General features: G+C 40.9%; 1 protein-coding gene across 7 annotated transcripts in view; it reads right to left on the reverse strand.

Moving 5' to 3' along the window:
• Window positions 1-14559, reverse strand: part of LOC142141024 (uncharacterized) — a 119738-nt gene that overhangs the window by 19526 nt on the left and 85653 nt on the right. For 6 of the 7 annotated variants that reach the window (XM_075199090.1, XM_075199086.1, XM_075199088.1 and 3 more), the window contains 4 exons: window positions 3735-3775; window positions 2750-2821; window positions 1186-1235; window positions 26-102 (listed from right to left, as the gene is read on the reverse strand). In XM_075199090.1, the coding sequence (XP_075055191.1) occupies window positions 26-102; window positions 1186-1235; window positions 2750-2821; window positions 3735-3775 (240 nt within the window). The remainder of the gene's footprint in view (window positions 1-25; window positions 103-1185; window positions 1236-2749; window positions 2822-3734; window positions 3776-14559) is intronic. The other variant, XM_075199089.1, reaches the window with a different exon arrangement.

The following is a 14559-nucleotide window of genomic DNA, read 5'->3' on the forward strand; positions in this document are numbered from 1 at the left end:
CCACATTGTAACACATTTCTCCTACCTGCCCTGTTTTCCCATGTGAGCCCTCCGAGGTGTCGGACCTATGACCAATGTCACTGTCAGCATCAGACTGGCTGTCTAAGGATGAAAAACACATTTTCATGGTTTTAAAAGCATTGCCTAATGAAACACAAATGTTGAAATGTACGTTCTGTATGTTGCGGAGAATAGATGTCTAATGTCTTAGTCTACCCAAGCAAATAAAATATTCTTGAGGACTTTGCTTTGGTAAGTTTATTGGAATAGAAGTATTTGTTCATTCATAGGCAACAAAAAGAGAACAAACGGTCACAGTCCTAAAAAAATATATACTTTTCTTTAAATTCTTAATTCTTCCCATAGATAAATTAAATTAATTACTTACCACAACCTTAAAATGACCCCAAATTTAACCCCTAGGTGTAGAACAGATGTCTGTTGCAGTGTAGGACAAAAGTAAGGTGAAAATTAAATTTTCTTAAACTATTTTTTTCCTCATTTGGTGCCCTTGAGTACTTAATGGAGTCTCCAAACTTCTTCTAATAGATATAATGGAAACGATAGAGATATATATATATATATATCTATCTATCTATATCCATACACACATATATACATACACACATTATATATATATATATATATATATATATTATATTATATTCATATACAGTATGCTCCTTTGCTACTTATATGTACTTTACTCTCGATCAATTTCAGTTATAGAGGCAAAAACTCTCTACAAGTTTGTTTTCATTTTTCACTTTTTGATGCTTAAAAAATAAAATAAAAAAATGTAACATTGAGGAGTCACTTGAGACTCTGAAGGATTCCAAAGGTCTATAATATTTTCAGCAATAAGATTCAGGGTGATAATAAATATACAGCCGTTGAATCAATCATTACTGCTCTATATGTGAATACTGATCTAGCTCTTACATGTGAATGACCAATCCTGTCTTCCAGTAGTCCCTGGTGATGTTACATAGTGATGTCATATGTACAAACCAAGGTTTATATTTGAGCAGTATTTGCAGCTATAAGAGGGCTAAGAACCGAACCAAACTGTCATTGGCTGCACTTGTGGCTCTGATCTGTAAACAGACATTGGACATAACAAACTACATCCAAAAGAGAAATGGTGGTAATACTAAATGAATACAATCTGTACACTAAACTTACTAATTCCAACATCCGTCGGTTCTGTGTCTTCCTGATTTGCAGACAATACACTGTAAAACAGAACAATGAACAAATTAATAACTGGTTAAATCAGTCCTATTTTAGAAGACTGCACATTATAAGGTGGAATATTAAATGATGTAGAACCCATTGTGAAAGTGCTCTGTGATTCTATATATATATCCATCAATAAGCACAAAACACAGATGGGTATAATGAGCAGCTTGTTTTATTTCAAAAATGGTATTGGAAAACATATTGTGGTTTCCTGTCATGTATATAAGCACTCTGTCTGTAGCCTTGTGTTATTGTATTCTTTTTATTTAGTTTTATTTTAAAACAGATTACAATAGAACAGGGGTGTCCAACCTTTTAGATTCCCTGGGCCACATTGGAAGACGACGAGTTGGTTTGGGCCGCACATAAAATACACTAACACTAACGATAGCTGATCATTGAAAAAAACATAGATAACATATTAAACTTACTTGGAAATGAAGTTAGTAAGAGTTAGGAAACCTGTTGCAGAATCATGATTAAAGCAGTAGTCCCATTTCCAGCTACAATTTAACTTGCCTGCATCTGCCCCTTAGTGGGGTTCGGGGAATTAAATGCCAAAAACTTTTTTTACCTCTCTTTCTGCACCCATTAATCATTTTTTTTATTGACCAGTTTGAAATGGTCACCGATATAGGTAACATCAGGAGGACTAATAGAAATCTACAGAGATTTAAAGATAGGGTGGTGGGAAAAATGGCTCATGGAGCAGCCTCCGATGAAGGTAACAGTGGGTGATATTTTCACCCTACTCAGCACTGCACATTTAAAATGTTTTAAAATATTAAAAATACAATTATCTCTTAATATTTATATTAGATACATACAGAGAACACAGCTAGTTCATAATTGCACGGTGCAGAAAGTCCAAATTCAGAGTAACAACAATAAGATACTGGATAATCTTTCACTGCTGCTGATAGTTCGCGCGAGTGACTCCTCTGTGCTGCGCTACGCAATGGATGTCGGGTGTGATGACGTCACCCCTGACATTCACTGCGAGCGCCACATGGAGGAGGAGACCAGGGAGGGAGCCGAAGCGCCAGCTGACGTGACCGCAAGGTATTTATTTATTTTTTTTGCAGGATTTTTTTTTACAGCACTGCCCCCTTGCCACAACCAAAACTCTTGCTGGGCCACATTTACAGGCATGCTGGACAACCATGTAATAGAAGAAACAAAATACCAACATGGTGCAGCTTAAATGAAAAGTTGCGGTAAACATACAAATGAACAGCTACATCATCAATTCACATTCTACACAGACAAATAAATTAGCCCTTCTGAACTTAGCGGTGGATGTATTCTGCAGGTATGTACGTATGTATAGAAAAAAAATAAAAATGAAGTAGGAGTGGGAGAGAAGAAGGAAGTGGGGGAGGAAGGCGGGGAGGATTGGAAGGGGGAGAGTAGTGAAGGGCGGGTGTGCTGGAGACGTGCCATGTGGTGAGGACGCACACTCAGAACATGCCCGGGAGATGTGATAGGAATACCAGGGATCCCATACCTTGTGGTCGCTCTCAACTTGTAGCCTTGAGTTTTATTTGGTGATGGAACTACTCTGGGGCTTCTAATATTCCTACAATGTACAGTAGAAGTACATTATCCTTGTTATACATTACATATATTAAAATAAATGTACATTTTTATTAATATGCTTTCTTAATGACCAAATTACCTTCAAAGGTTAAAAAGTTCTCGGAAATAGATTCAAATCTCTCCCAAACATCAATGCCATAATATTTACCTAAAAATATTGGATTTCTAACTCCAGGTTGAAATATCTCCCTCCCATGTTGGAAGTTAGAAACTCACTAAAGTACTGATTAAATACTGCAGCAAGAGTCAGACAATGCTGCCTGTGTGGTGTGTTCTGTTTACTTAGGTATATTAATCATTAGGGTATTACAAAGGCTGGGTACATACTACAGGAAAATTCTATGGATGCAATATTTTTAGCAATTTTACCAGTGACTTAAAGTCCCGATCAGCATGCGGATTCATGTGTACACACTATTGATTTACTGTCAAACCTGTGTTTTTCATCTGTCATAACATATCGGCTGAAAAGGTCCTGACTCTGCACACTCCATAGAGATCTATGGACACTGTGGTCATGAGTGCTTACGCACTGCAGAATTGGAACACATCCTTCCACCGTAGAACAAGATTTTTAGTTCAGTTTAAAAGTCTTGTTCAACGGTATGATGGGCTTTGGAACGATAATCGTTCATTGTTGGATGGTGCACACTACCATGATATCGGGCCAACCGGTAGGTTTATCGTCTGATCGTCTGAAAACAGTGTAGTGTGTACAAAGTCTAACTGATGCATCCTTTAATAAGGCAGTGGAAATGTCCTTTAACCTTTATAAAAACAGAAGTTACACTACACCTTTAAGTGAATAGTGAAAATTAACAGTTCCTTAATTAATATTGCCATGAGAAAACAAACAATACTTTTTGCGGAATTGTTGAAATCTGTCACTTTACCTTGCTAAATTGGGTGTTCCATGGCTACTTCTCTTCCTTTTCTAAAAAATCAAACAAAAACAAAATAAAATGTTTTGCAATGAGTAAATTCTTTTACAAATAAAGAAAAAAGTGAGATTTTTTCGATATTAAAATCCAGACCCATTTTTTGTGATGCGATAGTACAGTTGTGATTTACTCAGTATAAAAATGTAGAGTAAATATATATATTTTACCTTCAACCCAAAAGAAATCTGAATGCAAAGTCCATTTGAGCTGACTTATTTGAATCTGTAAAGAACATATGCAACTACAAACAATTTTGAGTTAATTAATTGATAATCAAATAGTTCAACAAATGAGATGTGGCCCTTCTCTGCCACTATTGTTATGTTATTATTTTTTATATAGTATTATGCTATATTTTACTGTATTAGAAGAGCCTCCAGTACCATAGACATGCAGGATCAGAAGCATGACCTTGTCACATATAACAAGGTATGCTCTTTTTAGGTTATAAATGTCCCCTCTGTCTTCCAAAAATCAATCCTTGAGCAATTGGATGTGTCTACTAATATAAAACTACCTCTTCATAACTGGCACTTAACTCAGGGCTGGTGACCATGGTAACCCTCTGTCATTGCTTTTGCCGAGTACCATTAGAGCACTTCCCAGAAATAACCACTCCCAGGCACGGCGCTCTATAACATGATGTTATCATTGCGGACAGAGCGACATTTACACATTCACTGGAAACCCCAGTCCAAGAGTGACTCTATCCAAAGTAATGGCACGCCGTGCCTGTAATCTCTAAATAGTGGAAAAGAGTAAATATGGTTCCCGAACAATGAAATACAGATAATAAAACTCCAAGAGTCCTGGGGGCAAATTTGTTAAGTGTTGATTTCTGCAAGTCGCCGGAAATCGGGGAGTTTGCAGAGAAAATTTAAAGTGGCAATGTCTTTAAGGGCATTGTTTTGCAAAAACATTGCTACTGCAAACTCGCCAATTTCCGGCGACTTGCAGAAATCAACACTTTATACATTTAACCCCTGGTATTACTTTACATGCACAATTACAAACACTTGAGCACCAAGTTTATCACAGTGCACTTAGAGGTCTGATACCACACAGCGCATATTTGTAGTTTACTGCTAGAGAGTATTTCTTCCACTATTCATCGCAGGTTAATGAAAAAAAATAAAATCCTGACTACTACTTTCTTAGGAACCAGGGGCTCATATATAAATACATAGCACAACATAACCCTGATGACGTAGTTACACTTTGTTCAAACTTCTTTACTAAGTGAATACTGCCTGCTACAGCAATCATCCGTGCAGGTGGACCTTCAGTGACAGCAAAGAACCACATCTTGGAAGCTAAGTAGGGGACTACAATCACCATATATATCTCTACATACAAGCTGCTTTTCTTATTTTATGTGTTTTGAATTTTGTTGGGAAAAAATATATTTTTCATAGTATTACAATATTACTGTTCCCTATTTTATTTCATATATTCCATGATGTGTCAAAGTGGATTACAAGCACTATATCTTCTGAGGTTTCGTTGTACCTCTGACGTTATTTCAGATAAGAGGATTGTTACTCACCGTAAAATCAGTTTATCTTACTACACTGGGGGACACTGCGTTACCTTGGGGTATAGTAGGTGGGTCTGGAGTTAGGCACTTATAAACTTGTTTGTTTCCTTGACTCATCCCCCACGATGCCCCTCCTCTGTAGCGGACTTCAGTTTTGTATAACCAAGCCAGGAAGAGAGAAGAAGCAATCTAGAAAGCAACACCAAAGATAGCACTACTTTCAGAGCAAGGGAGGGCACGCAGTGTCCCCCAGTGTAGTAAGAGAAACTGATTTTACAGTGAGTAAAAATCCTCTTTTCTCTGTCCTACCACTGGGGGACACTGCGTTACCTTGGGGAGCTACCAAAGCTGTGTCCAAGGGCGGGAATGCTCTGGAACGGCTGTGCGCAATGTTTTGTGTTCAAAACCCTGCATTTGTGAATGCAAAGGCATGCAACAAAGAAACAATATGCAGCAGAAACAGACACTGCCACTCTGTACAACTGGACCATTGAATGACGCTTTTGTGGCGTACAAAAAGCTGCAACCCTCCTGGAAAGTGCACTGTAAAAGTCACTGGAACCTGCAGAGGGGTACAGACAGAATGTTGGTCATGATGCAGTGGCAAGAGACCACCTAGACCCTGTCCCCCCTACGCTCTTTAGCGTTAGAGAGGCTAAATGGGCATTCAATTCCTAACAGGAACTGTGCGAACAAGAGCACAAACTATCTCCCGTCGGATAAACGTTACACAAAAAGAAGAGGCACAAGATTGATGAACTACAATCTCTGTGTCAGTGGAATGCAGGCACTAATTGTCATAACCAATTATGTCTCGAACCGCCATTAAGTTTCTGATAAAGGAAATGAGGAAGAGCCATACACACTCTCGCCCCAGATCCCCTACGAGATGTGACATCCAAGAGAACAGCCTGCATTGAGCCAACAACTCAATGATATACAAAGGACCACCATATACACTGATGCAACAGCTTAAGTCACTCAGTGATATCTAAGGGAGCACTGATACAGTGCTTAAACCATTCAGAAATAAACAAGGGAGCACTCATTTCATGAGCAAACAGCTTAACTAACTCAGCGATATCTGAGGGAGCACTCATATAGAGAGCTAACAACATAAGCCTGACATATATACCAGGAAGCACTCAAACCATGAGCTAACAGCTTAACTAATTCAGAGTCACCGGAGGCCAAAGCAAGCCTCCTGATGACGAGAACTAGACTCCCTGGAAATCTACAACCACCCAAAGGTGGGCTGAGCATGAAGAAACCACTTAATCAAAACAACCTTCCGCTGAGCTAGACAGAGAGCCACGGAAGCTGCACGCTGAAAGAAGAAGGGCGTAGACCCCATAGAAGCCAGCTGGTAAAGAAAACTCTTTAAAAGATTCCTGAGTGGGACGTGTGAAATTTCAGAAATTTACACCAAATATAATATCTAGCCCAAAGAAAACAGCTGAGGAAGAATCTCTACCGCTGAATTGAAGGTAGCAACCATCTCCCTGCAAGGATTCTCTGGCCGAAAAGGTTAGCCATCCGATGGCACGTCAAACCAGATGATGAAAACAAAAAGAGCCGAACTACGAGATGAGGCGTCTCTGAAAACGGGAAAAGAGGGACGACAACACAAGTCCCCTAAAACAGTAGAACACTGCTCTACGAGACATACGGCGGACCACCAGACTAGCTGGGATGCGCCCCCTCCTAGAAACTTTTGAACTCCCACGAGTAAATAGGAGCTGTGAATCACCTCCTAAGTTCTAGGGAGACCCGACTTGGCTATGGACAAATCCACCTGAGGGTCATTAGATTGAGAGCCGATAGAGAAAACAGGTTAACATGTGAAAAGAACCTGGGCTCCCTCTTAGAGAGCCCTATGACCTAACCAGGAGAGCTCAAAGGTATTACCCTGAGGTGACCCACTCTACCTGTTAAAGGATTGATTGGTAAGGCATTCGGCCCTGAATAACAATAATAAGTTGGTCTAGCTTGGCCCATAGGATGGCACAAGGAACACCCCTCTGACCAGGTCGACCCCTATCCTGCATTAGGATACGGAAATTGCATAAGTGCTACAAATATGCAACACCACTGCATTCTGAGACCGAATCTCTACAGGTCTTCTGACCCTCTGTCCAAGAAGAACAACTGACTCACTAATAAAAACAATGTGACTAAGCACCACCCGAAAGGTAAATTAGTGAATTAAGGCAAAGGGGTGCTATTCACGTCCAAAGCCATGAAATCAGCCTTCCTTGATAAGAATCTCCCTGTTGAGACATGGGAGATGTTACGAACAAGGAGAACCAAAGATACCAGTAGAAACTTTGTATCCTATTTTGCAAAAGAGAAACTCCTGTAATCGAAAGGAAATTCTGCCAGGAGCAATTTGGAACTGTGTAGAAAAGAAATGAGCGTGTTCTTTGGTAGGAAGCTATTGAAAACTCCGAATTAGAAGATAAGGCATAAGCCAACGCTTCTAGCTTGGTAGACCAAGCGAAAAGCTGGGTAGGCTCAAAGTGATCACCTGTGAACCCAATAATGCAGTCCTGCTTCTTGCTGAGAGGCTGCAAGTATAATGTTCTGGCTTAAAACGTCTAGCTGTAAGCTAAGCGTTGGGTGTAATAAATAACTTCCACCTTCGGGGAATGTCCACAAATCTATGGATGTTTACCTGATTTCCACAGCACATAAACTATAACCACCCCTGTAAGGCTAAGCCTGACTCGGAATGTGGCACCCTGACCTCAGATCAACAGAGAGGATCAACGGATGGAACACGTAAAAATCATGGCCTGGTGTCGCTGACATAAAACATAGAAAGCACACCTACCGCCAGAAGCCTTTGGATACTCATTTTGTAATAGAGAAAATTGAGAGTTCCGATATTGGAACGTAGTCCTGTGAGCATGTGGCTAACTATAGGTATCATAGCTGAATAGCTGTATGCCTACCAGCTATGATGCTGCTGGGTGAATACAAACCACCCCATTAACCCTTAATGTGAATAAAGGCTAGAGCACTTCTTCTGTTTGAAAGCCACTAGATAAAATCCTTTACTAGCCCCTGCTGTGTGTAGGAGGACTTCTTTGTCTGCTCCCGCCGGGGACAGCAGAATAAGCGAACTGAAAAGCCACAGGATTGTCACCAACAGGGATTACTTCCCTTGTATTGACTCTGGAGAGTTAGGGAAGGTGAAAACCTAGCCAGCCTATTACTGTTTACCTGGTCTTTGAGAAAAGACAGACACCGAGTTTAAGATATGAGGATAAACATTTTCCCAACTAGGGTGTCACTAAAACTTAGGTTGAAAACCAAGTATAGACTGTTTGTCTTGCAAATGCGAAAACTGTGTACAGTTTAAGCTGGGATTATTCACCTCGTGATTGTAATCAGCAAGAATATTCCTCTTGATAGTAAAAACAAGATGGAAATAGACATCCTCTGGTGAGGAATAAACTACATCCTTATTTTGACTGTAGCAACAGTCAAAGATAAAATCCTCTCCATTTGTGAAAGATGGTGAACAACAGCATCTTTGTCCGGATGGTTTTATACCTGAACAGCGTAATGCCGCTTCTGTGTTAGCGGACAGATATAAGCTGTGTGGGAGCTTAACCAGCATAGTGTAAACATGTGTAGAAGCATGAAAAAGGGTATACTCACGTACCATTTCAAACTTAAAAATCACCTTAATGTGTTCGGCCAACAGACGTGACAGTGATTTAGACCAGACCTGTTTCTGCAATACAGCTGACACCGAAATGGGAGCACCCTGTTTGTAGACCTTAGCCCCGCAGTCTGTGCCAAGGCATTCGGGCTAGGCTGTGGAAAAAATAATTCAAAAATTACATTTCGCACATATACAATGTCACTCCTATTTCCCAGTTGATCCGTCAGAAAACATAAGGAAACGGTAGGCAAAGTAACAGGAAATAATATTGTCTAACAATATACTTTGAAGACACATATTCACATAAATATATAACAATTTCAGAGTGTGCCAACCAGCGAGTAATCTACTCCTGGAGGAGTCACCGATTGTAGGCTGATATAACAGCAATAAAAAAGACACAGAATAAATCTGTTCTATATTTTAAACAGGTAATATATATATGTGCTATTATGGAAATAGAAACCACAACACCATGTAATCAAAACCGTGTATATATCAGATGAGCCACAGCTCCTGATGTACATATATATACATATTGCAATACAGACCAACCAGCCTACCACAGGATAACACTGTATATTAATTTTGTGCCACATAAATAATGTAGAGCATATAAAACAGCGTGTTTATTACCCCCTAGGTAATTCCTGAGACATACCGCATATCTGGAAAACTGTATAAAAGTTACCCAGCCACAATGCTTGTGGAACGGAGGCTATACATAACAAAAGGGATTTTATATATATATAGAACTCCCTTTACCAGAGTTATGGAAACATTCCATTCACAGTCACCATATGGGATATCATACAGCTATGTATTCCCATATCAATATATATCTGCCTTAAAAGAAAAATATATGTCACAGGAGGATAGGAACTACCAATATTGTCAAATAGGTAATCCTATAATATATACAGCAGTCACAGGATCCTGAAATAAAAGTCCTGACTGTGTGGCATGTAGGCTGACAATCGTTTACAAATACGATTAAAAACGATCCAACATTACCAGGTGAAGAGAGGCAGTCAGGAATAGCATGCACTGATGTGTGCGCGCTCCGGATCCAAGATGGCCGCCGTTCACGCCATTAGAGAGAGAGAGAGAGAGGGGGAGGTGCACATGTCTGCCCCTGCTCACCGCCGCTCAGCCCATATACAGAATATGGCTGCAGCCGGGGGAAAGTGAGAACCGCCGCGCTGCTGTGCCCAGGGTGTGTGCGGTCTCACTGACAGTTTCATCGCCTCCACAGAGCGCGATGCCTGTCCTTCTCCCCCACTGCTCCTTGTCTAGGGGCAGAGGCTGCCGGCAAGTCTGCGGGCGGAGAGGAGAGGTGGAGACACCTTCACTCCCGCCCGCATATCCGATTGTGGCCGCGGCCGTGTATAAGGCCAAATATATAATAAAAAATGGGCCAAATGAAAAGTTTGCCTTTAAAGGCATAATTAAAACAAATTAAACATGGCCCCTTTGCTCGTTCTCTCTAGGGGATGACTGTCGGCAGAGGTGCGAGGGAGGCGTGCTGAAGAGCTGCTTACCTGCGCTGGAACTCCGAGTGAAATCCCCGGGACTATTCACTCCTCTGGGTCTTTTCAGTCCAGCGCTGCCCCTGAAAAGGAAAGAAAAATAAAAACAGGAAAACCTACTGCTAAACTAAGTATAGGCAGGAGCCTATACAGAAGTGACCTTTCTCCAGAAGGCACTTACAACAACTGAAGTCAGCTACAGAGGAGGGGCATAGTGGGGGATGAGTCAGGGAAACAAACAAGTTTATAAGTGCCTAACTCCAGACCCACCTACTATACCCCAAGGTAACGCAGTGTCCCCCAGTGGTAGGACAGAGAAGAGTTATTTTGAAGTTTACACTTGGTACGTTTACAATAGTGGGAACATTACTCAAAAGCACTTCACTTTTGGAAACCTCTTTCACATTGGGACATGTCGCAGGCAACAGGTTTAGAAGGTCCCCACATTGTCTAATAATGAAGGGAATAATTTGTCTGCTGCTTTTTGTGGATTTGTTACTAATGTAATGTATACAAGAATATTGTCTCTACAACCACCAATAAGGACCACTAAATCGGTTTTAAGGGCTTTTCAGATTTTGCATTTAAAGTAGCTCAGGATAAAATATATATTGCAGGAATTCAAGTTCCAATAAATATGTGTATTTCACTCAAAGTGTGTATTTTATAAAGAGTGATTGTATATAAGCAGAGGGTTGATTCCCAGCGCTGGACACTTTTGTGTATCTTTCAGGATAAAATAAATGTCTCTCATATAGGACCCGATTCCCTTAGGAAAGGAAAGCAAGAAAATGAATAACATTGAACCAACCAAAACCATGTTGCAATGCAAGGAGTGCAAAGGAGTTATTATTTTGCACATAAGGAAATACTGGCTGCGATTTCATGTAGGATGCAAATACTTGATAACTTTATTTTTACATTGACATAAAAAGTTGATTTAGGACATGCTCTACCAGAATTATAAATCTGTCCTTACATTTTAAATTTACCCCCCTCCAATACAACATGGTTTTGCCAAGGTTCAAAGTTACTAATTTGTTTTGCTTACTTTTCCTTAATGAATCAGGCCCATAATGTTTAGGAGGCTGGTAATCCATAATTGTTAAACCTTAGGTCATTTTGATTTATCTATTGATGTTAATGCGATTACTTTTTATTGATGAAACAATCAAAGATATTTTTTATATATGCTCAATACGTTTATGATTTCTAACCAAGTTGTTAACAATTCAGCGCTCATTATTGGCCATTGCAAATTTTTAAAAAATTAGGAGCAGGGCAACAATGTACTTACTCTGTTTATTATTGGCAGTGTGTGTTTTATAAAGAGCCAGATTGGTCTTTTAGATGCATTTAATATTGTATATGCCCCCTTACTTAAGCACATTACCTGTGAGACTGAAAATGGCCTTGTATGGAAAGCACAGGCATGAGAAATGCAAAGTGAGGGCATGTATACAGGAGTGGGCATTGGCACATACAGTCATGGTCAAAAGTTTTGAGAATGACACAAGTATTGGTTCTCACAAAGTTTGCTGCTTCAATGTTTTTAGACCTTTCTGTCAGATGTTGCTATGGCATGCTGAAGTAAAATGACAAGCATTTCATAAGTGTCAAAGGCTTTTATTGACATTAAGTTTATGCAAAGAGTCAATATTTGCAGTGTTGACCCTTCTTTTTGAAGACCTCTGCAATTCGCCCTGGCATGCTGTCAATCAACTTCTGGGCCACATACTGACTGATGGCCACCCACTGTTGCCTAATCAATGCTTGGAGTTTGTCAGAATTTGTGGGTTTTTGTTTGTCCACCCGCCTCTTGAGGATTGACCACAAGTTAGGTCTCAAAGGGATTAAGGTATGGGGTGTTTCCTGGCCATGGACCCAAAATTTAGATGTTTTGTTCCCCGAGCCACTTAGTTATTACTTTTGCCTTATGGCAAAGTGCTCCATCATGCTGAAAAATGCTATGTTTGTCAGTCACCAAACTGTTCTTGGATGGTTGGGAGAAGTTGCTCTTGGAGGATGTTTTGGTACCATTCTGTATTCATGGCTGTGTTCTTAGGCAAAATTGTGAGTGAGCCCACTCCATTGGCTGAGAAGCAACACCACACCTGAATGGTCTCAGGTTGCTTTACTGTTGGCATGACACAGGACTGATGGTAGCGCTCACCTTTACTTCTTCGGACAAGCATTTGTTCAGATGCCCTAAACAATCTGAAAGGGGATTCATCAGAAAAAATTACTTTACCCCAGTCCTCAGCAGTCCAATCCATGTATCCTTTGCAGAATATCAGTCCATCTCTTATGTTTTTCCTGGAGAAAAGTGGCTTCTTTGCTGGCCTTCTTGACACCAGGCCATCCTCCAAAAGTCTTCCCCTCACTGTGCGTTCTGATGCACTCAAACCTGCCTGCTGCCATTCCTGAGCAAGCTCTGCACTGGTGGTGCCCCGATCCCGCAGCTGAATCAACTTCAGGAGAAGGTCCTGGCGCTTGCTGGATGTTCTTGGGCGCCCTGAAGCCTTGTTCACAACTATTGAACCTCTCTTCTTGAAGTTCTTGACATGATAAATGGCTGATTTAGGTGCAATCTTACTAGCAGCAATATCCTTGCCTGTGAAGCCCTTTTTGTGCAAAGCAATGATGATTGCACATGTTTCCTTGCAAGTAACCATGATTAACAGAGGAATAACAATGATTTCAAGCACCACCCTCCTTTTAAAGCTTCCAATCTGTTATTCTAACTCAATCAGCATGACAGAGTGATTGCCAACCTTGACCTGGTCAACACTCTCACCTGTGGTAATGAGAAAATCACTGACCTGATGTCAGGTGGTCCTTTTGTGACAGGGCTGAAATGCAGTGGAAATGTTTTGGGGATAAAGTTCATTGTCATGGCAAAGAGGAACTTTGAAATTAATTGCAATTCATCTGATCACTCTTCATGACATTCTGGAGTACATGCAAATTGCCATCATAAAAAATGAGGCAGCAGACTTTGCGAAAAATAATATTTGTGTCACTCAAAACTTTTGGCCAAAACTGTATACCAAGGGGAGGCATAGACTTTCTAAGCCAATAGTTCGGATATTAATATTTGCATTCAGACTTCTTTTGGGTTGAAGGTAAAATATCTATATTTCTCTTTCATCCAGTCTGGGGGACACTGCTTATCATGGGTTGTGGAGGGAGCTTGGGGAGTTGGCACCTAACTAGTTAAGTTTTAGTACTGCCGACAGACCCCTCCCCTCTACAATCCCCGTGGACTCTTCAGTTTTTTTCAGGTGCCCTGGAGTTGGGCAGCGTTTTTTATAGCTAGTGTAATTTTAAAATTTTTTTATTTCTTTCTTTTAATTTTATTATTCTTCTTTACTGGTGACAGTGCTGGAGTGTGTTCTATGATAGAGAACACACTCACAGCCAGCAGCGCAGGCATTCTCCTGTCAGATGGGAGCCAGAGGCTCTCACTGACAGGGAAACTTTCAGAAGGGTGCCTAAACTGAGGAGTGACAAGCGGTCTCATGGACCGCTGCACTCCTCCAGCCTCCCCGATAACCGGCGCTGCCATGACAGGCATAGAGTGCCGGTTATCGGATTTACAAGTAGCGGCGGCCATCTTGGATTTTCGGGCCAGCAGCGCTACGGAGAGAGGAGGAAGGGGGCTATACCACGGTTCCCCCCCATGCATAGGAGGAGGGCGCCGGGTATGTCGCTGCGGAGACCTCTGTAAAGAGGTCTCCACTACCTGTCACGCTCCATTTTTTCTTTTTTTCTTTTTACAAGCGTTTTGGAGCTATTGAAGGGGGGGGGCTAATACATAGAGTTCCCCCTCCTTCCACAGAGAGATGGTATATCCCAGTCTTCTGGTGCCAAAGGAAGCCCGGGAAGAGAGAGCAGAGCTGAGGGAGCAGACACAGGACAAACTGCCGTGGACTTCTCTCCTTTATGGCCCTGGGCTAAGTATTGCCTTTAAACACACATATTGTTTATTTCTGTGGAAAAAAAGTAGGCTTGTAAGGTTTACATTATAGTCTCCTA

Source organism: Mixophyes fleayi, chromosome 2 (assembly GCF_038048845.1).
Source record: "Mixophyes fleayi isolate aMixFle1 chromosome 2, aMixFle1.hap1, whole genome shotgun sequence".
Taxonomy (NCBI): domain Eukaryota; kingdom Metazoa; phylum Chordata; class Amphibia; order Anura; family Limnodynastidae; genus Mixophyes; species Mixophyes fleayi.